The sequence below is a fragment of the Bufo bufo genome, chromosome 5, assembly GCF_905171765.1.
Source record: "Bufo bufo chromosome 5, aBufBuf1.1, whole genome shotgun sequence".
Lineage (NCBI taxonomy): Eukaryota > Metazoa > Chordata > Amphibia > Anura > Bufonidae > Bufo > Bufo bufo.
Window position 1 is genome coordinate 464392472 of NC_053393.1, and position 26466 is coordinate 464418937.

A 26466-nucleotide genomic window follows, 5' to 3' on the forward strand; every position below is an offset into this window, starting at 1 on the left:
GAGCAGTATACTTACCGTCCGTGCGGCTCCCGGGGCGCTCCAGAATGACGTCAGAGCGCCCCATGCGCATGGACGACGTGATCCTGGCAGCCATGGTAACCATTCAGAAAAAGCTAAACGTCGGATCCGGTAATGCGCCGAAACAACGTTTAGCTTAAGGCCGGATCCGGATTAATGCCTTTCAATGGGCATTAATTCCGGATCCGGCCTTGCAGCAAGTGTTCAGGATTTTTGACCAGACCAAAAACCGCAGCATGCTGCGGTATTTTCTACGGCCAAAAAACGTTCCGGTCCGGAACTGAAGACATCCTGATGCATCCTGAACGGATTTCTCTCCATTCAGAATGCATGGGGATAATCCTGATCAGGATTCTTCCGGCATAGAGCCCCGACGACGGAACTCTATGCCGGAACCAAACAACGCAAGTGTGAAAGAGCCCTTAGTTGTAGGAATTCACTCCGGATGTATACGTTATGTATTAAAGCATCACTTAAGAAAATCTGGTGTGCCATAGATTTCTTCATTGGTATTAAATGGAATCCAACAAACCACACAAGAATGCTACTGCCCCACTAATTCACCTTCACAGACAATTGCCTGGTCTCAAAATAGTGTATGTGTGTGCATTTCATTTTTGCATGTACTTGAGGGTAATCTGTCACCAATTTTATGGCTTCCTACTTAAGAGCAGCATAAACTAATGACAGATCCAGCTATTTTGTGAATATCTTGTATCGAACAGCACCAGCGCATCGTACAGCGTAATAACAGATGTCCCGAGCATGGGAGAAGACGCTGTAATTACACTGCACCGCTGCTACATGGGAAGCGGTGAGCAGATAAACACTGAAGAGGAGGCAGCGCTCGCACATGCTCCATGGACCCTTTAGACAGCTGACCGGCGGGCTGCCAGGAGTCAGACCTGCAGATAGGGTATCAATACCTGCAGCCTGGGACAAACCCTTCCATCAAAGGGAATCTGTGAGCAGTTTTATGCTGCCCTAACTCCTACCAGCTCCATGCACGTCTTGCGATCCCGGTTCTCCCTGCCCACCTGCCGTCGACTGCAGTAGGAAAATATTGCAGAACTCGGAGCTCAGGAATAGGAAGACTTACTGGCATGTGCTGGAGCTGTTAGGACTTAGGGCAGCATAAAACTGCTCACAGATTCCCCTAACTCCAAGGTATACAGTATATTACATATTATTCACATATTGTCATTAAAAGATATGTCCACCTTTACAATCAATTACTGTCTTTTGCTGATCCAATGCATCGAAAATTTTAAAAAACCTGATGCAACATTGCAAAGAATCCTAATCAAAATCCTACCAGTTTTTGTGTACAGGTCCTATGCAGACCTCTATGTCTCCATGTCAACAGGCTACAAAGAAAGCTGCAGTTATATCCATCAGTAGGAGAAAGATGTAAGTGAATAAGCTGCAGGTTCAGACTACAAAGGGGTTTGTTGTAGTCTGTTGCCACAGAGACAAATATATCTACATAGGAGGTGTACATACCATATCTGTCTACAATGAAGATGAGTTTGAGCAGTGACTTGAGGGTTAGTGGGGACAGCAGCAGGAAAGGAGCCTGATAAGTAGAGAAAGAGGCATCTTCTGTAGTATATTATATACTATAAAGTTTCTTAGTTCTGTCAGACATATTTATGAAAACAATTTTAAACAACCATTACTCTTTAACCATCCATCTCTGCATATACGACAACAGGGTATATGAATAGTTTCATCCTTTCATAAGCAGTATAGGAACTTACCAGCTTTTCAAAGTTGACAAGGTTGTCCAAGAAGGTTTTGTTTCCTTCATGAATAAATGTAACATCTAAAAGAATTGGAAGGGACATATGTTTATGGATAATATGGACAATCTGTACACTGTGTATTATAACCTGCCACTTAAAAGGAATCTCTCAGCAGCTTGGACAATGCTAAACTGCTGACAGCACTAGGTAGGGGCTTGGGAGAGCAGTACAAATATACCTTTTGTGAAGATTTTATTCTCAGGAGTAGTGTGAATATGAATTTTTATTCTGTCACATTCTGCCCATTAAAGGGGTATTCCCATCTCAGACAATGGGAGCATATCACTAGGATATGACCCGATTGTCTGATAGGTACGGGTCCCAGATTTCCTTTTAAGAGACTCCGTGACCACCAAGATCAGTTAAACACTAAGCATACCGCCATGTAGGTTAGAGGCCACAAAAATGTAAGCATGCCTTTCTCATGAAAAGCTGGTCCCCTAATCCAGAGAAATTACTGGTTTTAATTCTATGAAAATAAAGTTTCAGGCGCACTGTGGGCCGGGCCACTCCGTCTGGTCTGCTGTGTCATCACTTCCAACGCTGAAATTTCAGGACCAGTCAATTAAACATCATGAGAGGTGCTGGATGGCATTTCGGGTGGAGAGGGCGGCCAACATTGCACTGAAAACCTTATTTGCATAAAAATAAGTATTTCTCAAGGAGCAGACTTTTACAAAAAAGGTAATGTTATGTTTCGGGGCAGCTACCTTACATGTCCAAATGCTTAATTTGAAACGGATTTTGGAGGTGACGGACTCCCTTTGTATAGATGCAAGTTTCATGTAAATCCATTTTTGCCCAGTACAGGACTTCTGCACCATGTTCATTCTTCCAGTGGGAATAAATGAATGTTAATTAGCAGGGAAATGCTTACTAAGCAGATTCCCTTGTTATTTTTATGGCTGATATTAGGCAGCATATAGATCCAGGAGTAAATCTACCAAGACAAATATATAGCCAAACACTAATGTATTTAGCATTCTTCAGTCTGGACAGGGAGATGAGTCAGTGGGAAATTAGGTATTTAACAGTCATAAATAGCAGAACATTCACACAAGCCTAATTTTGCTTTAAATTTTAATTATAAGGGATCCTTATGAGCTCCAGTAAAGCATCAAAGCTGCTGAAGCCAGAATGCAATTTGCATTTAAACCATCAAGGGTACAGCTGTCTTTTTAGCAGCAGAGATGGTGAAATAATTGAACTACAAATGATATACATGACTGCCACAGTCCTACACATTTTTATAAAATATCAGGCATGGATTTAAGCTATGGGTGAGCATGGAATGAGCATAATGCTATGTCATTATCTGAGAAAGTCAAAGGACTTATTGATCATCGCATGATGTCTGATTTAATTATGGGTATGCAGTCACGCAGCTAATACAGAATCACGCGCTATATCAGTGGAACTATCAGCGCAATTCTGCTTAACCAAAGTGGCCACAATGTAGTAAGATAATGCACATACAACACACAATCAATTGTTCTACATAATTATTAAAATTGATTCACTTACCTTTTAGAAGTAAGGGCATAAATGGAATTTTGGGAGGCTTCATTTTCTTGAAAGAATCTCTGTACGCTTTGTGGTTTAGAGATGGATCCTGTAAAATTGCATGGAATCAAAAGAACGAATGTTTCCAGTTAGCAATTAGTATCATATCAACCTTCCATATTTTAAAAATTCTGTAAATCTATGCATGATTCAGACAGATAATATGTAATAATGAGGGAGGGACTTAATGCTACTGTCTATTGAGTAAGGAGGGGACTGTTCCGGCTATGATCACCAAGAAGGGAAGGGGGGATGGCCTGTGTGTGTGGGGGGCTCTGTAAACTACTGATTTTGCCAAGGTGCCACTGTCTTTTGCACCATTAATGCCTGGTCCTCTAAGGCTGTATTGTGCTTCATCAAGGACAGAGTGACATTAACGCCTCTCAGATCTTCTAACATGGGCTTTATTATGATTAGTACTGTTCTAATAGCATAAAATGTCTGCCTCCGCTTCATTAAATTAATATTAGATATATACTCCGTTACACAAGTAGCATATAAATGGAAAGAAACTCACCGTCAGGCTTTCAAGTTCAGAGAAGAGTTTTTTGAACTTTCCTGGGATTTTCTTGGAATGAAAAGAAAGAGAATACATGATATTACCCCAAAGCACAGACACACAAAAGGTTGGCCTTTGAAGACTCTCAATAGATTTTGTGCTATGAATGTCAAGTATCTCCGCTTCCAGTTTGTAAGCTTAGAAGGAAATTTTGAAACCATGAAAGTATAAAACGGAAGAGCTACTCTATATATAGCTGAAAAATGCAGAGATGGCTTCTGCATAGTATGTGTTCGGATACAACTTGGCAAATGGCAAGACTGCCAAAATATGCCTAACTGCTGTCCTCACTTCTCCAACATGTGAAACAGCATAAAAGTAAACTAGCCTGGCAAATTTGATACCAACTCCAAGTGGTTGGAAAGACAGCTTGATTGCCTATAGTGATGCTTAAGGATCCTGTTACACGGGCCAATGCAAGAACAATAATGAGCACCAATCGACGATATATAACTTGATCAGAGCTTGCTTTTTTATTTTTTCCCTTTTTATCTTTGGAGTGTGAGAGGAAAGTGGAGTACTCGCAGGAAACCCACATAAACACAGGGAGAACATAGAAACTCCATTCAGATGTTGTCCTTTGTTGGATTCGAACCTAGGACCCAACTGCTGTAAGGCACCAGTGCTAACCACTGCCATGTGGCCTTTCACATGGCCTGATGCCAAATGAATGCGTGACGAACGGTGGAAATTATTTATACAGTATATGAGGCTAGTCACCTTGGCTCTCCGGGCAGTTCCATCCCCTCCACCTACTTTTTTCCTGCCTTTCTTCTTTGTCTTCTCATTTCATCTTCTTACTCCTAGGTCGGTCTATACTTCTGTTTAAGCAAAGAAAGCCTCTGCTTTTCTCCACTGTATTAACCTCCCATTTGAAAAGCCATACCAATATAGGTTTGACTACACCTTCTGTATATTCTACATTTCTAAATATGTTTTGCACTTTTCTAGCTTCAGTGGTCCACCATGCTTTTGCTTGATGTTGCTTTTTTTTTCCGTCTGCTGACTATCTTATTTATTTTATTGTAAACTTTTTTTATGTCTAAAAAAAAATTATAGATGGAAAATAATCGTTTAGGTTAAACGACTCATCTGATTGCGGAACATTATATATTTTCTTTACTAATAATCCCTATAGTGCGATCTCATGATACATAAGCAAATTAATCATTTTGGTTCAGTAGAATTTGCTAAAAATCGATTTTAAAAATATGCTAATTACCTTGCTACCAGCAAGTAGGGCGGCTACTTGCTGGTAGCAGCCGCATCCTCTGATGGTAATGACGCCCCCTCGGCATGCTGATTGACAGGGCCAGGGAAGGGAATCGCTCTCTGCTGGCGCTGTTAGAATTTGAAATCTCGCGCCTGCGCCGTACCTGTCTTCAATCGGCGCAGGCGCACTGAGAGGCGGCCGCTCTCTCGACCGCTCCATCCTCAATGCGCCTGCGTCGATGACGTCATCAAGTACACCCGGAAGAGATTTATTATTAATAATCGTTGGTGGTATAGTGTTAATAACTGTCATTTTTATAAAATTATTTATTCCCATTTCGTTGGTGGTTTTTGTGGCAGCATGCTTATTATGTACATACTTACCTGATTCGAGCATCCAGCGACGTCACCAGACTCTCCGCCTCCTTCCAGCGATGCCGGCGTCTTCTCTTCCGGGTGTACTTGATGACGTCATCGACGCAGGCGCATTGAGGATGGAGCGGTCGAGCGAGCGGCCGCCTCTCAGTGCGCCTGCGCCGATTGAAGACAGGTACGGCGCAGGCGCGAGATTTCAAATTCTAACAGCGCCAGCAGAGAACGATTCCCTTCCCTGGCCCTGTCAATCAGCATGCCGAGGGGGCGTCATTACCATCGGAGGATGCGGCTGCTACCAGCAAGTAGCCGCCCTACTTGCTGGTAGCAAGGTAATTAGCATATTTTAAAAATCGATTTTTAGCAAATTCTACTGAACCAAAATGATTAATTTGCTTATGTATCATGAGATCGCACTATAGGGATTATTAGTAAAGAAAAAAAAAAAAAAACGGTTTAATGGGGTGACAGAAACCCTTTAATAGGATTAATAGAATCCATCAGCAAAGAAAGAGCAATGATATGTAAATGGTGGAGTTCCACTGAAATTACGATCGATGACAAGACTCCATTCGGTCTTAAACCGGCCATGAAAATGTGCTAATTTGCAAGTATTGATCACTGGAGTACTCTAATTATTAGTAACTGATCTATAGCATATTTATATACAATGGACTCGATTTACTAAAGTATCTACACTTAGAATCAGTCTAGAAAGTGGTGCACATTGGCGCGCACCTAGGGTTTCTCTATCCCCCCCCCAACCTGCTCAAGAGGGGTGGGGCTTAGATGGAAGGGTGGTGGCTTCTCCGTAAAGAGGATGCAACATTTTGCGCCACATTTCTGGAGTAAAATTCTGCCTTAAAGTAAGCCAATAGTTGGTAGAGTCAGACAAATGTGTCTATGCCTGCATCAGATTCATCATCCAGCCTGAGCCCCTGTGATAAATCTGCTGTAGGTCTAGACAGTGTCTAAGGTTACGCCATCTACAGGCTTAGTAAATCTGTCCCAATATCTCTATGTTATATATATCTATATTATAATGCACAGGAGTACAATTTGAAAGCACATAAACTTTAAACATAAAAAACCTTGCAAATATCATGCTTATATTCAGAAGCTCTAATATAGTAATATATGAAGGAATTTACCTCCCAGGTCTGAGAGAGTCGACTGACTGATGCTGTATTCAGCCCCATTATGATGGCGAAGAAAGAATTTAAATTCCTCTGAGCTTTGCAACTGTGAGACAAAAAATATAGCAGAATGTATTTCCTTTTAAACTTCACAATGGCAGCACATTTTTACTACACAGATATTTTTTTTCTAGATTACACATCATAAATGCAGCCAGAGCATGGCACAACGCTACCGGAACGATGGGCAATGTCTTTGTTTTCTCTGATTGTCCAGTCATACAGCATATTGAATATATTGTTTTATTTACAGTTCCTCTAATGCAATCTTCTGTTAGACTGTGTGAGCGGCTGAAACCCTTAACCAGAATAATGCATTGGATTTCTGTGCCGGCTGTAATGGGAAAGATGATAAATTATTACTAACGGATGGAACTGGAGGTTGTGGGACCAAGTAGAGTAAATCATCGGGGAGTGCGACTGAACCAGGTTCTATGATAGGATTACAAATAGAAAGAGGCAATCCTGCAAACGCTTGCTGAGTCATGAATGACATGGACATGTGCTGTACATTCAGTCTAAACCACAGAATACACGCTAAATGCAAAGCCTGAGATTTGGATTCTGTTTTTTTTTTGCCAGAAACAGCACCATTCGGGTCCATGAGCTGACCCCCTTTAACAGTATTTTAAAGAACACTTTTGCATCAAGCACTATTTTATAGAATAATCACTGCACAGGCAATTTTGGGGGGAATTTCAGAAATGGAGAAGTTGTCTGTAGAAACACACTCAACGTCTTTTTTTGCAGGGATCATTTATTCAGTTATTCATATTTTCATTTGCTCTAGTTTTGATGAATCTCCCCCATAATGTGTAATTAAAATAATAAAAACATTTCATACACCATGTGCTCAAGCGTTTCTGACTTACTGAGCAGCGATCTTGATGAACTTTTTCACAAGTTGAACCCGTTTTCCAAGCTGGTTGCAAAGGAGAATCTCGGTGGCCACCCAAAGCTGAACCTCATTACATCTTTGCAGCAGAAGATTCAGGTTTAGGGTGTTCTCCCCTTTACCCTGTCTGCTGAAGGTGAAGTGAATCAGTTCTTGCTGTAAAAAATAAACAGCACGGTTAATAACTGGTAAGGATATACTCTTGTATAATTGGTTACTTCAGGGTTTATCAGATCCATGTCAAATTTTCTAATTTACTTCATCTACTTGAGGAAAAACAGGAGACCTCTTGCACTCAATAATACCTATTAGGCTGAGTTCATATCACCAACTAGTTTTCTGTTCTTCTGATCCGTAAGAACAGAAAAAAATTTAATAAAATGGATCCTGTATTTTAAGCATCTGTTTGGCTCCTTTATGCACATTTAGCATCAGTTTTGGTCATTTCTTCGGAAAATCCGGTCCTCTAATCATGAGAAATCCATCTTTTTATTTCTATACAAATGATTTTGCTGCACCGTTTATGGAGATTTCAAAACCAGTAGTGAGGACCCAGGGGACACTAAACGGACTGGACCATCCCACAGTGCACCGAATACCTTATTTGAGTAAAAATAAAAAGAACCTTGTTCCGAGCATCAACCATACATGGCAGCATGTTTACTTTGAAATAAATTTTGAAAGTGGCAGACTCCCTTTAATTATTAAAAACTGAAAGAATGCCACTTCTGATATGCCCTTTGACTTTTAACTACATTGAATATTCATCAGGTAGAACACTGCTTCCCCCTGTATGATGAATGTGCAAATCCCTGTAGGCATTCCCCAGCTTCAGTGCATAGTAGCTCTATGACGATAAATTGCCAATTGTTACTCGTAGATCATGTATATCCTTCAAGTGACCACATATGTCAGGGCATGACCTTAGGAAAATGTGGATCTTTTTCGATCACTGGGAGCGAAGACTATCTGATGTTCAATTTTTCAATAAACATTAAAACAAATCCAATATTTTTGATCAGAGCACATTACTTTCCTCTAGGTTTAAAGGGGTTGTGTCTAGGGCTGAAACGATTCTTCGAATAATTCGATTAAATCGAGTCAAAAAAATCCTCGATGTAGTTTCCCTGCATCAAGTAATCGTTTACATCACATGATCACGGAGCGGGAGTGAAATTAAGCGTCTCACTCACCGCTCCGTGTCCTCCGGAGTCCAGAGAGATGGCACCGCCCTGCAGGCAGGACTTTGCGTAATGCGCAGTTGCGCACATACATCGTCAGCACGCTGGCTAACTATGTGTGTGTGACGTAAGGTCCCAGTGCATGCTGGGATGAAGACGGTCTCGGACTCCATGTGTCTGCGGCTGCGCCCTCCTCACTAGTGCCAGTGCCATTAGGCAATTTAAGTTAACAGCACCAGAGGCACGCCAGGGGGGAATCGGGGGCACTCACTGTAAATTGATATTGAAAGGCAGATGGAGAGTGGTTAATGGAGGCACCACCTTGGCATGTATAAAGTTATTGGTTTAGAGAGTGGTTAATGAAGGCACCTCCAAGGTGCTTTCATTAACCCCTACAAACCAATAACTTTATACATGCCCATTGCCAAGGTGCTTCCTTTAACCCCTCCAAACCAATAACTTTATACATGCCCATTGCCAAGGTGCTTCCATTAACCCCTCCAAACCAATAACTTTATACATGCCCATTGCCAAGGAACTTCCATTAACCCCTCCAAACCAATAACTTTATACATGCCTAATGCCAAGGTGTTTCCATTAACCCCTTCAAACCAATAACTTTATACATGCCCATTGCCAAGGTGCTTCCATTAACCCCTCCAAACCAATAACTTTATACAGCCAACTTGGCATATATAAAGTTATTGTTTTTTTTAGACTCTGGAGAGGGTTTAATGGAGGCACATTGGCGCTGGCAAATTGCAATGGCATCATGTATAAAGTTATTATAAAGAAAAACGTAATTACGTACGTTATTTTAAGAAGGTATTTCTTATTAGATTACTCGATGAATCAGGAAATATAATCGATAGAATACTCGATTACTAAAATATTTGTTTACTGCAGCCCTAGTTGTGTCATCTCAGACTTTAATGGCATTTACTAGGATATGCCATCAAACAGATAGGTGCGGGTCCCACATCTGAGGGCCACACCTATCTTCAGAACAGGTCCCTGAAAGTGAAGAAGAGTACACTGCGCATGCCTGGTGCTTTCCATTCATTTCTAGGGGAGCCAAGTGAGCAGGCGTGGCTATTTTTGGAAGTCGTAGAAACAGGACAGCACCACTTACTGACATGTATTAGTCCATGATATGGCGGCGGTGCTCGCAGTGTCAGGACCCGACCTTAGGGCCCCCTTGGTTACCAGAAGAGATTTGAAGAAACCGCAGCACTCCCAATCTTGAATCCAATCTTGTATTTATTAGCACAGAAAAAATAGCAACGTTTCGACACAAAGGTCTTTTTCAAGCTACAGATCTGTAGCTTGAAAAAGACCTTTGTGTCGAAACGTTGCTATTTTTTCGGTGCTAATAAATACAAGATTGGATTCAAGATTGGGACTGCTGCGGTTTCTTCAAATCTCTTCTGGTATTTTTGAAAGTCCCATACAAATGAATAGAGGGCACACTGTGGAAGTGCGGCCACCACTCCATTCATTTGTATGGGACTTCTGTAAATAGCCAAGCACATTTGTCAGTCCCACAGATAAGAATGGATGGTAGCCGCACAGACATGGCTGCTCTCCGCTAACTTCGGGGACCCGCATTTTGGAGATAAGGGCAGGTCCCAGGGTTGGGACCTAGTGATATACTGCCAATGTCTAAAATGAAATAAGTGTGGGTCCTAAGGTTAGGACCTAGCAATATACTGCCAATGTCTAAAATGAGACAGCCCCTTTAAAACACAAAATGGCTAGTGCGATTTCTAGGACCATTTTCATATGTGTCTACTGAAGATCTAAACCAATATGTTGACTGTCTCACTTTTCACAGTAAATTGCCAGATACATGACAGGTTTAGAGAACCCACTTAAGCTGGTAGAGCCAGTCAGTTCATTTCTGGGTGATTCTCTATATTACCTCGTGTATAGAATTGAAGAGACTCCAGTCAAAACTTGTCAGCTCCAAGGCCAGATCCCAGGTGTTCATCCCCAAGATCCTCACTGGTCTGTGCTGCGTCTCTTCATTTTCTGCAAACGGATTCTGCAATACAGTCCATAAAAACCATGTGTAAACATTTCAGTCTAAGAGGATGGTTAAAATGGGAGTTTGTTAGCAGAGCAATCCAGGCTGAGTGCACTTAATTTTTTTCATGCTTGTTCACCTTCTATGAGATTATTCAGTTAATTTAGGAAAAGGCCTTGAAAGCGCAGGAGTGTGATGAATTGACACTCATTAAACAAAGCACTCTGGGCGGAAATTCAATTATATAGAAACTGACCAGGCACATAGGATAATGAAAATAAATATGGTAATTAACTCGCTCAGAGCCGGCCAGGACTATTGTAACGTCTGGCACCAAGAACTACTGTAAATGTTCAACCGAATCTTATTGTTTCTCACAGGCTCTTAACTGTAGTGTTGAGGCCAACACACTGTAATTTAAAGGGGGTGTCTGGTTATCACCAAAGTACTGATACTTTATGCTCCGTATAAAAATTGTCTTGTATCTGATTACATGTGGCCCAAATAACATTGTAAACAGTATCAAATAGAATCCACTATGTGTTCATGTAGACAAACAAAATGCAGTCCCTGAAATCTTAACTTGGGGACAAAAATGTAGCCTTTGTGTATTACATGGTTTCCTGGTAGCAGTGGACAGAGGACTTGCTGTACTTGCACTACTGCTCCTACTGATTTTAATCAGAGTACTGCTGCTGAAAAGAAAGGAGTAGTTTAAGTCAGAAATATCAAAGCTAGTGCGAAAGTCTAAAAATACCTTTATTATATCACGTAGATGGGTAAAGGGTACAGGTGTGCCCATATTAAAAACATATTGCTGTAGAGCTGAAACAAAAAACTCCCACAAAAAGAATAAAAAATTGGGGAGATAAATGGGGAGCTAAATGGGGGAGCTGGGGAGATAAATGTGATGGAGCGATATAGGCTCCTGAAAATATAAATAAAGGTACTAAGTCAACAAAATAATGGTATAATAACCCTGACGTGTTTCACCTTCAACTAGAGGTTCATCAAGGGGTAGTGGAAAAAAATAAAATAAAAATAAACATAAAGCAACGTAGGGACGAAAATAAATAAACAGATATCTAATGATAATACTTAGCTCCCGGACATTGAGGTGGGATAGGATAATCCCCAAAGTAAGGTGAGTCAGCCAGAAGATAGCAGCCTTAAAAGTGGATACAAAGGTATAATAACCATGTACCTTAGGGTAGATGAACAAAATAATATAATTATCTAAATTAAATTACTCACTGATACTGGGGAGCCCACTCAAAATCCGTCTGGTAGATGCAGAGCTATGCATCTAATGGCTCAAGCTCCAGCACTCAAATTTAAGCGCTGGCGCAGCATGGAACTTCTGGACGCTGTGGAAGTTACTTCCGGTGCGGTGAAACGCACTGTGGTATGCAACAGGTGACTTCCTGTAAATAAGGCGCACCATGGAACGCGCATCTGCCTTACATAGGCGCCGGAGAATACGCCGATATATCTGAGAGTAAACCAGTTATTTAAAACCATCAGTGCATGGAGGAGGGAGCCATTAATGAATAATGTGATACAAAGCAGATAATAAGAAGATATAAAGCAGGGTTCCACATTGAATTATAAGGGGCCCAGAATAACACAAAAAAATGATGAGGCGACAAATAAATGTTGCCAATAATAAAGTGCTTTTCGCACCAATGAAGCGGATTGAAGACTCCAAAACGATATCTAAGGCTACTTTCACACCTGCGTTCGGTGCGGATCAGTCTTGTATCTGCACAGACGGATCCGCACCAATAATGCAAACGCTTGTATCCGTTCAGAACGGCTCCGTTTGCATTACCATGAACAAAACAAAAATAAAAAAATTATAATAATTTTTTTTTTGTTCATGATAATGCAAACAGATCCGTTTTGACTATGGGAGGCGGATCCGTTTTCAATTGCACCATATTGTGTCAGTGAAAACGGATCCGTCCCTATTGACTTACATTGTAAGTCAGGACGGATCCGTTTGGCTCCACATCGTCAGGCGGACATGAAAACGCTGCAAGCAGTGTTTTGGTGTCCGCCTCCAGAGCGGAATGGAGACTGAACGGAGGCAAACTGATGCATTCTGAACGGATCCTTCTCCATTCAGAATGCATTGAGGCTAAACTGATCCGTTTTGGGCCGCTTGTGGGAGCCCTGAAATGGATCTCACAGGCGGACCCAGAAACCCCAGTGTGAAAGTAGCCTAAGACTTTGCATATAAATGACATGTACTTTTACAATTAGGGACTTTATAAATGGCAAAACTAAGGGCGTAATTTACATCTGCCAATGCACGTTTTCCAAGGACTACATTGGGAAGACCTATAGAGAACTCAGGCGGAGGGTGTGTGAACACATTAATGATATTGTAAAACTGAATAAAACTCCAATAGCTAATCACATAAATGACTGTCATAATGGCGATTTGAAAACTGTTTGTTTTTCTGCTCTTGAGGTTGTACCACCATCTCCCAGGAAGGGTGACTGGGATCAAAAAATCCTACAAAAGGAGACAGAGTGGATCTACCGCTTTTGATCCCAGTCCCTGGTGGTCTTAATGAAAGACTGACCTTTACCTACTTTATGCCATTTATATGCTAAGTCTTAGATATCGTTTTGGAGTCTTCAACCGGCTTCATTGATGAGAAAAGCACCTTATTATTGGCGACATTTATTTGTCGCCTCATAATTTTTTTGTGTTATTCTGGGCCCCTTATAATTTAATGTGGGACCCTGCTTTGCATCTTCTTATTATCTGCTTTGTATCACATTATTCATTAATGGCTCCCTCCTCCATGCACTGATGGTTTTAAATAACTGGTTTACTCTCAGATATATTGACGTATTCTACGGCGCCTATGTAAGGCAGATGCGGGTTCCATGATGCGCCTTATTTACAGGAAGTCACCTGTTGCATTCCACGGCATCGGAAGTAACTTACACAGCGTCCGGAGGTTCCATTTGGCGCCAGCACTTAAATTTGAGCGCTGGCGCTTCTCTGCATCTACCGGACAGATTTTGAGTGGGCTTCCCAGTATCAGTGAGTAATTTAATTTAGATCATTATATTATTTTGTATCCACTTTTCAGGCTGCTATCTTCTGGCTGACTCACCTTACTTTAAGGATTATCCTATCCCACCTCTATGTCTGGGAGCTAACTATTATCATTAGATATCTGTTTATTTCTTTATTTTCATCCCTACGTTGCTTTATGTTTATTAATTTTTTTTGTCCATTACCCCCTGATGAACCCCTAGTTGAAGGTGAAACGCGTTGGGGTTATTATACCATAATTTTGTTGCTTGGTAGCTTTATCTGTATATCCAGAAGCCTATATTGCTCCATCACATTTATGTGTTATTATCTTTCTACTCTTTTTGAACTTATCCTTGTAGGGTTGTAATAGGGATGTTTCAGTTTTAGGAACGGGGACAGGGAACCTCCACCATCAGGGGGCAACCCTGGGCTAAGGAGTATTTAGGGTGACACGGGGACAGTTCACCATATTCCATCCCCCTGTACTTCCCTATTACATATACCGGTATATATATATATATATATATATATATATTATTTGTTTATATATAATATTTATCCCCCCACCTTTTTTGTGGGAGTTTTTGTTATAGCTATACAGCAATACATTTTTAATATGGGCACACCTGTACCCTTACCCATCTATGTGATATAATAAAGGTATTTTTTGACTTTCACGCTAGCTTTGATATTTCTGACTTAAATAGTGAATCACGTAGAAAATTATCTGGGTATATCTAAAAATTATTTCTGTTTGTCTTTGTATAAGTAGTTTAAGTCAACATCATTTAGGTTTAACTTTTTCTGTGGTTTTGCATAACACAAACTAGACATATAACGATTCAGAAATTGTATTTATCATTGAGGAAAGCTTTGGAGAATTTAAAGAGGTACATCTGGGTGTCACCAACTGGGAGTGTGTCTCTGCACAGTCTGACACTGTCTAATCAGTGGGGGGTTGAGTCAGCACAACCTGCCTGCAGGTGCAGATCACTATGGCGAAATACATATACAAACGGAAAATGCAAATGTGTGCGATCACATTTGCATTTTCCGTTTGTATATGTATTTCGCCATAGTGATCTGCACCTGCAGGCAGGTTGTGCTGACTCAACCCCCCACTTTTTTTCTTTGTAGCATATATTGGAGGCGTGGCGATCATCTGTGAGTCAAGCACACCTGACCAGTCAATCTGTCCTGGAGGCTGGTTTTAAAGTCAGTATAAAACTGAGTCTGCTTGTATAGAACCTACCATTAGCCATCTGGCTCCAGGAGAAGTATATGGTGGGTTCAGCATGCATGTTGGTACTTGCATCCCTGGATCCGATGAAAGCTGTAATGGCACCGGACGGGGTTACAAGCAAAGTGTACTTGGCTTGCATGCTGACCTGCATTCCCTGGATTTTATGTGGCTGTCATGGCCCATGAACAGGTAGGAACAAGAATTAGGGACCACTCAATTGAGACGACCTTGACGCGGTGAGTGGCTTACTATGCTTTGGCCAAAATATAAACCAATGTCTCATCCAGCATGGAGGGCAGAGTGCTGGATGTAGTGTGCGATCACATTTGCATTTTCCGTTTGTATATGTATTTCGCCATAGTGATCTGCACCTGCAGGCAGGTTGTGCTGACTCAACCCCCCACTTTTTTTCTTTGTAGCATATATTGGAGGCGTGGCGATCTCCTTTGAGTCAAGCACACCTGACCAGTCAATCTGTCCTGGAGGCTGGTTTTAAAGTCAGTATAAAACTGAGTCTGCTTATATAGAACCTACCATTAGCCATCTGGCTCCAGGAGAAGTATATGGTGGGTTCAGCATGCATGTTGGTACTTGCATCCCTGGATCCGATGAAAGCTGTAATGGCACCGGACGGGGTTACAAGCAAAGTGTACTTGGCTTGCATGCTGACCTGCATTCCCTGGATTTTATGTGGCTGTCATGGCCCATGAACAGGTAGGAACAAGAGTTAGGGACCACTCAATTGAGACGACCTTGACGCGGTGAGTGGCTTACTATGCTTTGGCCAAAATATAAACCAATGTCTCATCCAGCATGGAGGGCAGAGTGCTGGATGTAGTGTGCGATCACATTTGCATTTTCCGACTGTCTAATCAGTGCTGACACCCCCAACTGGTGACAACCAGTTGTACCTTTATTTATGAACTTCTAATAGAGGAATGGCACACCACAGAGTCATAACAATAGGTTATATGAAAAGGGGAGCACATAAATAAAGCCAAACAAGTACAACAAGCATGAACAAGACAAGTTACAAACTCGTACAGAGAGAGAGAGGACCCTGCCTGCAAGGGCTTACAATCTAGAAGTTATGGGGAAAGATGTTCTAGAACGGTTATTACATGGGGAATGCAAGTAGTTAATAAAACAGATGTGTCAGGAGAGGTGACAGCTACTCTTAAAATGTATTTCCTCTGTGCATTTTGTGTTGCCTGGCATAGCTAAAGGTGCCCATACACAACAGTAAAGACAGCTGAACCAGTTGATTTCAGTTTGTGTATGGTAGTGTCCCAAAATATCATATTTTCGTGGAAAATGGTATCCTGCAGTTGAATTTCAATCCTTTAGTTCTCAAGGGAGATGAGGTGTCTGGCAGCAGCGGACTCCCATCTCCCCACTGAGGACACAAGCACACTCAACCAGTGTCAGGGAGTTGTGAAGAATAGTGGTCAACTGAAATCGTGTTAAGCTGACAACTATGGAGGGTGCATGGGCTCTTTTAGGAGTCACCCATATTAGCTTTATCCTAATCCATACAATACATTCCCTCTCTCTTAGTTACTCACCAAGGTGTCACTCTTCCTGTAAGTGTATATACGACTGGACGATTCCAAGGACTTGGAAAGAGCCATTTCTGTGGGCAAAAGTTCGTGTTTTTCTGAAGACAAAAGGAAAATGTAGTTTTAGATGACAATTCGGCGGTTGTGAAATGATGATCCACCAATTTAGGCTACTTTCACACTGGCATTTTTGTTTCCGTTTGTGAGATCCGTTCAGGGATCTCACAAGCGGTCCAAAATGGATCAGTTTTGCTCTTAATGCATTCTGAATGGATAAGGATCCGCTCAGAATTCATCAGTTTGGCGCCGTTCCGTCTCCATTCCGCTTTGGAGGCGGACACCAAAACGCAGCGTTTTGGTGTCTGTCTGACGAACCTGAGCCAAACTGATCCGTCCTGACACACAATGTAAGTCAATGAGGACGGATGCGTTTTCACTGACAATATGGCACAAAAGAAAACGAATCCGTCCCCCATTGACTTTCAATGGTGTTCAAGACGGATCCGTTTTGGCTATGTTAAAAATAATACAAACAGATCCGTTCTGAACGGATGCAGACGGTTGTATTATCTGAACGGATGCGTTTGTGCAGTTCCATGACGGATCCGCACCAAACGCGAGTGTGAAAGTAGCCTTAGTTTTACAATAGACAGAACTACCAAATGTAAAAGCTGTATTTGGCAGAAAAGAATTCCTGAAATCCTGTAATTGAAGGAAATGAAGGAGGGACAGATGCAGGAGACTGGGAAGTGGATACCAGGCTAATAAACTCTGCTGATTAAAAACAAAAGTGGCTTATTTTATGTTGAAATTTTATGTTGAGTTCTCGCTGTAAAATCTAAACCATTGTTCAGTAATTTGGAGTATCTTTTTTAAGTTGTTCTATTAACGCATTGCACCCGCTTGGAAAAAACTGAACACAATCGCAAACAAAACTGACGGAACTTGCTTGCAAAATGGGTGTTCAGTTTCACTGAACGCACCGTGAACGCATCCAGAGCCAATCTGTATCGTTCATATGAAAGAGGACTAAGACATGCAATGCAATCCGGGTGCAATGTGTTTTTCACTTAAGCCCCATTCACTTCTATGGGGCCAGGGCTGCGTGAAAAATGCAAAATATAGAACATGCTGCGTTTTTCACACAACACAGAACTGATGCGTGAAAAAAAACGCTCATGTACACAGACCCATTGAAATGAATGGGTCAGGATTCAGTGCGGGTGCTATGATTTCATGTCACACATCTCACCCGTGTGGAAAACTCGCTTGTGTGAAAGGGGCCAGTGCATCTACATGGCTTCGGGCAGATTATTGGGAATGAACAATCTGCCCATCTGGGTTCACTGGGTAAAACTGTTGTTTGTGCAGACAAGTACATTATAATTTCTGGGCAGCAGATCGTGTAGTCTAAACAGAACTCTGCTGCCTAGAAACAACGCAATAGTGATCGCTCGTTCTCATACTGTGGAGGTGATCGCTGCCTGTAAATGCAGAGCTGCACTTCCAAAGAGCAAGCAGCTCTCTTCGCCCCGTCTAAATCCACCTTAAAGGTGTTTAGACAGCATGATCGGCTGCCCAGAATCGATAATTCCCCTGCCTGTTCAGCCACAAGATTGTATTCTACAGAAAGCATTCATCTGGACTGCAGCTGTAGTTCAACAATTAAAATCAATCAGTCGCGTTACAAAAAGTCGCAGTGTAGACTTAGCCTAAACCTGTCTATTAAAAACGGATTTTGAGGTAAATAAAATTGGGAATTTAAATGGCCGATTAAAATGCATCATTTTAAAAGAATGTTTTGTAGTTCTCAATTTTTGTGAATCTGGTCTAGGAAACCACAACACAATTATGGTGTGTAAACCATTATGGAGAAGAAGGGAACAAGTACTGAAGAGCAGTGTTCTGGTACTGGCGTAGTCAGTATGCTTAATAGTAAGTGACAGAATCAATGACAACACTTTTTGAGGTGATAATGAACAATCTATGGTCACATAAGATACAGGTTTTTTTTTACAAACTTTGTAAAAAAAAATCGGGGTGCACGTCCGGCAAATGTGAACCCGCACCTAGGTCCAATGAGCTAGAAGTAAAAAATAGCCAGCAGCACTCCAGGAGATAAAGGCAAAGCGGTGGTTTATTGGACCCAAAGTCAAACAAGCGACGTTTCGACAGCTTATTGCTTGACAAAGACAGCAATAAGCTGTCGAAACGTCGCTTGTTTGACTTTGGGTCCAATAAACCACCGCTTTGCCTTTATCTCCTGGAGTGCTGCTGGCTATTTTCTACTTCTATATATATATATATATATATATATATATATATATATACACACACATATACATATATATATATACACACACACGCCTTGAAAGTTTACTGACTGCTTACAGGATATAGGGCTGTATATTGCGGATATAACCTGTCATCACATATTAAACAGTCCTGACACATGTCAAGAGAATCATTTGGTGGCAATTGTGTGAGGTGCCAGAAGGAGATGACATATTGATCTTTTTTACTAGACTTGTGACTGAAGGTGACTGCAGTGACTCCTGGGCTGTAATGTGGTACATAATAAATATTAATATATTATCTGTGGCAAAATATAGCTCTTCATTAGTGTACATCCTGAATATGTAAATGAACGATTCCACAGTCTCTACATTTTCCTGTACTAAACTGTGTACATAGGGGTCAATGATATAAACCTAAGGCACACCACTCATATTGCAGATATGATTTGCACATATTGACTGACACTAATAATATACCGTGGTGCTTGAAAGTTAGTGAACCCTTCACAATTGGCTATACTTCAGCATAAATTTGACCTAAAACTGCATCAGATTTTTACAGTCCTAAAAGTACTGTAGATAAAGATAGCCAAATTAAATGAGTCAAAAATATTAGACCTGGTCATTCATTTATTGAGGGAAATGATCCAATATCACATGCCTACAAATTGCAACTAAAGGCCTTTCTCGCATTACCTAACATTAATGTTCATGAGTCCACCATCAGAAGGACACTGAACTGCAATGGTGTGTATGGCAGGATTGTAAGGAGAAAGCTGCAGCCTATCAGCAGACAAGTCAGATGGCCATTTGAACAATGTTTTGTGGATGGACAAGGCCAAAAACAGAACTTTTTGTTTTAACCCCTTAGTGAGATCTGCCGTACATGTACGGCGGAAGTTGCCACTTTAAAGATGGCGTCCACTGACTTGCGCAGTCAGGTTTCTGCTGTTTCAAACAGCAGAGTCTCGAGGCAGATGTATGCAATCAGCCTTTACCCCTTCCGATTTTCTGTTTTTGTGCTTTTGTTTTTCGCTCCCTGCCTTCCCAGAGCGATATCTTTTTTATTTTTCTGTTCACATAGCCGTATGAGGACTTGTTTTTTGCGGAACAAATTGTACTTTCTAATGGCACCATTTAATATTGCATAGAATGTAGTGAGAAGCTGGAAAACAATTCCAAATGAGGGTACAGTTGTACAAGTTTTGTTTTTACAGCATTCATTATGTGGTAAAAGTGACTTGTGCTCTTCATTCTTCAGGTCAGTACGATTATGGCAATACCACATATGTATAATTTTTCTTGCACACTTGCGTTCGGGGTTCCGCTTGTGAGTTCCGTTTGAAGGCTCTCACAAGCGGCCCCGAACGCATCCGTACAGCCCCAATGCATTCTGAGTGGATGCGGATCCGCTCAGAATGCCTCAGTCTGGCTCCGCTTGGCCTCCGTTCCGCTCAGCAGGCGGACACCCGAACGCAGCTTGCAGCGTTCGGGTGTCCGCCTGGCCGTGCGGAGCCAAACGGATCCGTCCAGACTTACAATGTAAGTCAATGGGGACGGATCCGTTTGAAGTTGACACAATATGGTGCAATTTCAAACGGATCCGTCCCCATTGACTTTCAATGCAAAGTCTGGACGGATCCGTCTGACTAACTTTCACACTTAGATTTTTTTTCTGAAATATAATGCAGACGGATCCGTTCTGAACGGATACCATTTTTTGCATTATAGGAGCGGATCCGTCTGTGCAGACACCAGACGGATCCGCTCCGAACGCAAGTGTGAAAGTAGCCTAAATACTGAAAAAAATAAAACATTTTTCATCACCATATTCTGACCCCCATAACCTTTTTAAACTTACGTCTACAGAGATGATTGACGTAGATTTTGTTAATACTATTTTAGGGTGTATATGACTTTTTGATCCCTTTTATTCAATATTTTGGGGAGGTAAAAAAACGGTGAATTGGCCATTTTTTTTCCCGTTATGCCATTGACCGTATGGGATACGTTTTTGTTATATTTAAATAGTATGGCCGTTTTTGCACACGGCGATACCCATGATGTTGATTTTTTAACTATTTAGATTTTGGGGAGAAATGGGATGATTTGAATTTTTATATATTTTTTTGTTTGTTTTCCTTTTTTTTTTAGGTCCCCAAGTGAACCACAACATGCAATCATCTGACTGTAATTTGTATAGAATAATGGAATTTTCTCCATATTCTATACAGAAAGAGGTATATTACAATTTAGTGCTGGCATCTGCTGGCCTAAATTGCAATATACAAGTAATGAGCAAGGAAGGCTAGTACATGGAACGCCTTCCCCGAACTCCACCAGGGGGAGGCGTTATTGCCCTATAAGCACGTGCTTCCGGGTTTCTGGCGTCTCAGATGTCGTGGTCAATTCGCAGACATTAGCAGTAAGGTGTCTGCTGTATGAAACGGCAGGCACCCATTAGCCATGGTTCTTGCTCCGCTCTGGAGCGGTCGCCATCTTTAGAGACCCGACATAATGAAAATGTAGTGTTCTATGATGGCTATAGATATATAGCTATCATAGAACACAATGGGCAATCGAATAATTGGCAGTTACTATTAAAATATAACAATATTTATCACATACGGCAAATGGCCCAAAAAATTCAAAACAGCCTTTTTTTGTCACTTCACATGCCCCCAAAAATTGCGTTAAAAAAGTCACACACACTTCAAAATTGTATCACTGAAAAGTACAGATCGCCTTTCAAATAAATGATCCCTCCATACACATAGTTCAATTTTTTTTTTAGGGGTCATAGGGGTCAGAATATGGCAACAAAAAGAAAAAAAATATCATTTTTTTCAAGGTTTTTATTTTTTACCATAATTTTTAAAAGGCAAGTAAAACTATACAACAGGTCAATTTTACCACATAGGGAACGTCGTTAAAAAATCCCAGAAAACTGTCGCAGAATTTTTTCCAATTCCAATCCATTTTGATTTTTTTTCCAGCTACCCACTACATCATATGCAATATGAAATAGTGCTATTAGAAAGTAAAGTATTAGAAAGCAAAAATTGTCCAGCAAAAAGTAAGCCTTAATAATGCTATGTGAAAGGAAAAATAAAAAAGTTATGACCCTGGGAAGGTGAGGAGTGAAAAACGAAAACGCAAAAATGGAAAATCGCAAGGTCATCTAAGGGTTAAATGAGAAGAGTTGTGGGAAGACACCCACCAACATAACAGACTTGAAGCTGTTTTGTATGGAGGAATGGGCTGAAATTCCACCAAGCCGATGTACAGGACTAATGAACTATTACCAGCACAAGGGGGTCACAACAGATACTGAAGGAAAAGGTTCACATACTTTTGCCGCCCACAGGCGTGATATTGGATAATATTCCTCAATAAATAAATGAACGACTCTTAATATTTTTGACTCCTTTGTTTGATTTGGTTATCTTTATCTACTTTTAGAACTGGTGTGAAAATATGATGTAGCTTTAGGTCAAAGTTATGCAGAAATATAGAAAATTCTGAAGGGTTCAGAAACTTTCAAGCACCACCATGTCAATCATACTTGATAACATTCACATGGATTGGTATGAAGTAGCATCCCCCCTTCACTATGTTCATACATACAGCTCCAGCAGTATCTCAAATTCTAGCAGTCAATCAACCTCACGCATGGAACAGGCGGTCAAAGCTAAGCAGTCTGCCATGAGTTGGCCTCTTCTGTCAAGCTGCTCAACTCTATTCAGCAATTTCTTAGAAAGCTGTAGTAACAGTATACCATTACAGGTCCATCAGTTGCCATCACTAAATGACAAATCTGCCTGGCCATGCAGTAATATATTCCCATCATCCATGATCAGATTTACCATCTGGAAAACTGTGAGACTTCCCGTGGGATCACATTTGGTGTCACTATGACACAGCTTTCATGGAAATGTAATGACATATGTAAAATTTTAACAAGTTGAAAGAAGAAGGAAACAAGGACTTGTATTTTGATTCCCTGCCATTTTAGGGGAAATGCTCAAGAAGTGCTATAATATCAGAAAAAATGGTAAACATCTTAATGAATAAATGTCATCCAATAAATGAAAGAGAATAAAATTTTTATACTTTGCAGTCTAAGTTTACACCACCGCTATATATTTCCAAAAATAACGGAAGTGCCAGATTCAGCACATAACTGAGCCAAACAGGCTATATTGACTACAATGGAGTCTGTTCAGTGTCCGTTTAGGATCCTGTTTTTTTTTCCTTTTTTTTTTTTTACGGAATCTGTGAAGGAGGACCCAAACATGTGATCAAGCCCTAATATGTGTTTTATGTGTGTGTCACATTGCAGAAAAATCACAAAACTAGTGAAAATATTTACAAACCAAGTAAAGCCCCCTGCCCGGAGGGCTGTCATCAGTGGGGAATTAGCAGTTGCTATGGAAGCAGAACTCCGCTAGAAAAGCTGTGGTCACACAGCTGAGCACGCTCCCCCAGGGGAGGACAAATACCTGTGCTATGCGCTGTCAACCATTTATTCTTCAAAGACAAGGTAATTGTGGAATAAGCATGGAAGTAAAATTACCCCCGGAAAACGTGACAGTGACCAAAGCCAGGTCCTCTTCTGGATGCTGTATCCGCTCAGCTACTATCTTCAGGATATCTTGCACAGAACTGGAAACCTTCGTCCTGATGCTGACGTAGGAGTGATCTGTTATGTAAACCCGGCAGAAAACTGCACAAAAAAGGCAGGGAGAGCTGGTAAGCATTCCAGGGAGAAGTCAATAAAACTCTGCTGCTGTCAGCTTGTGCTTTCCTGCTATGTATGGTAAATGGCGGCAAGAGGCCATCAAGCCAAATAGCAGCAATTCCAGTCTCTTACTGTCTATTCTGCAGCACAAAGCATGATAAACAAAATGCTAATTTGAAATTCATGAATCTGCTTTTTTTTGCTACCAGAATTGAGGCAAAAGATCAGTAAATAAAGCTAAATATTACAGTGCATGTGCAAAGAAGAGCATATAAATATTCCTAATATTTCCCAATTTACGGTATATCCCATCATTCCAACATTATGGCTATTTATACCCCTGCAACTAGATAACGCTGGATTCATATGGAAAGCCACTAAAATGTGCAATCCCATCAGGCTGAAAATACTCCTAGACATCTACCTTGACTATTGATTAGAGCACTCCGCACTAGACCCTTAAGCAATAAATAAATCAAAAATGTTATTTACTTTCCACATTTCCCCACTGTGCTGATTCTTAAAGTGATTCTGCTGGAAGCGTATTACTGTGCCACAATTACTATTGTACATTCATGTTCCAGCAGCGCTCCCCTTATTTTATCAGAGAAGTCACCGGAGTGTGAAATGATGTGGCATCGCTCAAGGAAGCCGTTTGCTTCCACAATGATGATGTTCTCTAACAAAAACTGCTGGAATCTTTTAGAAGGAGGAATATAAACGTAGGACAGGAAATATAGAAAGAAACAGAGAACCGTATCCTGTAATGCCAAGCATCAGCAACATGAGGATCTTTTGGGGAGCCTGTCATGCCTTGATAAAGTACATGATAATAGGGTTCCTGAATCGGTATCCTGAAACCGTATGTTGCTGCAGTCTCAGGGTACATGCACACGCTCAGGATTCATGTGCGGAGAATCCGCAGGTGTTCTCAGGCAAATCTGTGCGGTCAATCCGCATCAATTGGTGCGGATTTTACAAAGTGAATGAAGAAAATCCAGTCAGGAAAAATTAAATAAATTGACATGCTGCGGATTTTAAAATCCGCACCGCAGGTCAAAATCCGAGCGGAAAAAAATCTGCATCGTGTGCATTGAGAATTTCAAATTCTCATAGAATACAATGTACATGACCTACAGTGCGGATTTTCCGCACGCAATCCTGATCATGTGCATTTAGCCTTAGGATCGATTCACATGACCGTGTCCATTTTCCTTCCACATGCTTCTGGGTCTGCATGGACACGCAGCAAAAGACAGGACATGGTTACAACATACAGATCGCAGACTCAATGGGTGCTCACAGCAATATGGCATGCACATGTGTGGGGTCCTCAAAAAGGACATGGTCGTGTCAATGGACCCTAATATTGCAAATTTTCTCAAAATGTACTTTTACAGACCTGTACTTCCTGAGTATATGACAATGGAGGTTGACATACTTTTTGTCACATATGAGAGAACTATGGCTCAGCAATCGATAATTTGCTTATTGGAAAAACACTTGTGAAGCAAATCTTCTCAAAATTGCTCATCTTTAGTTGTTCTCAGTCTTAGCACCACCTTTGATTGGTCTCTTACCCAGTTATGGATGCACTGATACATAAGCCAGTGAGTTTTGATGTCTATTTTAAAGGGAACCTGTCACCTGGATTTTGGGTATAGAGCTGAGGACATGGGTTGCTAGATGGCCGCTAGCACATCCGCAATACCCAGTCCCCATAGCTCTGTGTGCTTTTATTGTGTAAAAAAACAATTTGATACATATGCAAATTAACCTGAGATGAGTCCTGTCCCTGACTCATCTCACATACAGGACACATCTCAGGATAATTTGCATATGTATCAAATCGGGTTTTTTACACAATAAAAGCACACAGAGCTATGGGGACTGGGTATTGCGGATGTGCTAGCGGCCATCTAGCTACCCATGTCCTCAGCTCTAAACACAAAATCCCAGTGACAGGTTCCCTTTAAGTCTGACACGATGTATAATAGGTAATGACTGGTGCGTAGCAGATTTAAACCCAGAACACAAAGTAATTTTATGACTTTTGGTCAGATCAGTAGTGATCTCACTCAAGCTCATTGAACTGTACTTGAGTGGTCACTTCTCTGCTAGAGCAGCGTCAGTGGTCAAGACAGATGGATAATCCTTAAAGGGCTTCTGTCACCCCCCAAAACTCATATTTTTAAATTTTTGGGCATATTAAAATCCTTATTGGACGACTACTCCCTATATAGGGCTCTTACCTTGTTCTGTGGCTTGGTTTCATAAAAAATCGCAAATGAGTTCACTACCAGCAAGTAGGGAGTCTACTTGCTGGTAGCCGCCGCATCCTCCTTTTAAAAAAACGCCCCCTCCTCCAGTTGATTGACAGGGCTAGCGAGCGCTCTCCTCCTCCGGCTGGCCCTGTCAGCATTTCAAATCCCGTGCCTACAGCTTATGTGTCTTCATTCGGCGCAGGCGCTCTGAGAGAAGGACGCTCGCTTCCTCAGCACTCCCTCAGTGCGCCTGCGCCGATGACGTCTCCTCTTTCGGGGTTAGAGGTGACATCATCGGCGCAGGCGCACTGAGGGAGTGCTGAGGAAGCGAGCGTCCTTCTCTCAGAGCGCCTGCGCCGAATGAAGACACGTAAGGCGTAGGCACGGGATTTGAAATGCTGACAGGGCCAGCCGGAGGAGGAGAGCGCTCGTCCAATAAGGATTTTAATATGCCCAAAAATGAAAAATGAGTTTTTA

General features: G+C 41.3%; 1 protein-coding gene across 2 annotated transcripts in view; it reads right to left on the reverse strand.

The window, feature by feature from the left end:
• The window catches only part of RAPGEF5 (Rap guanine nucleotide exchange factor 5), a 358807-nt gene that overhangs the window by 13652 nt on the left and 318689 nt on the right, over positions 1 to 26466 (reverse strand). For both annotated transcript variants that reach the window (XM_040433729.1, XM_040433730.1), the window contains 8 exons: positions 23561 to 23710; positions 16694 to 16785; positions 10723 to 10845; positions 7598 to 7776; positions 6681 to 6771; positions 3904 to 3954; positions 3348 to 3435; positions 1779 to 1843 (listed from right to left, as the gene is read on the reverse strand). In XM_040433729.1, the coding sequence (XP_040289663.1) occupies positions 1779 to 1843; positions 3348 to 3435; positions 3904 to 3954; positions 6681 to 6771; positions 7598 to 7776; positions 10723 to 10845; positions 16694 to 16785; positions 23561 to 23710 (839 nt within the window). The remainder of the gene's footprint in view (positions 1 to 1778; positions 1844 to 3347; positions 3436 to 3903; positions 3955 to 6680; positions 6772 to 7597; positions 7777 to 10722; positions 10846 to 16693; positions 16786 to 23560; positions 23711 to 26466) is intronic.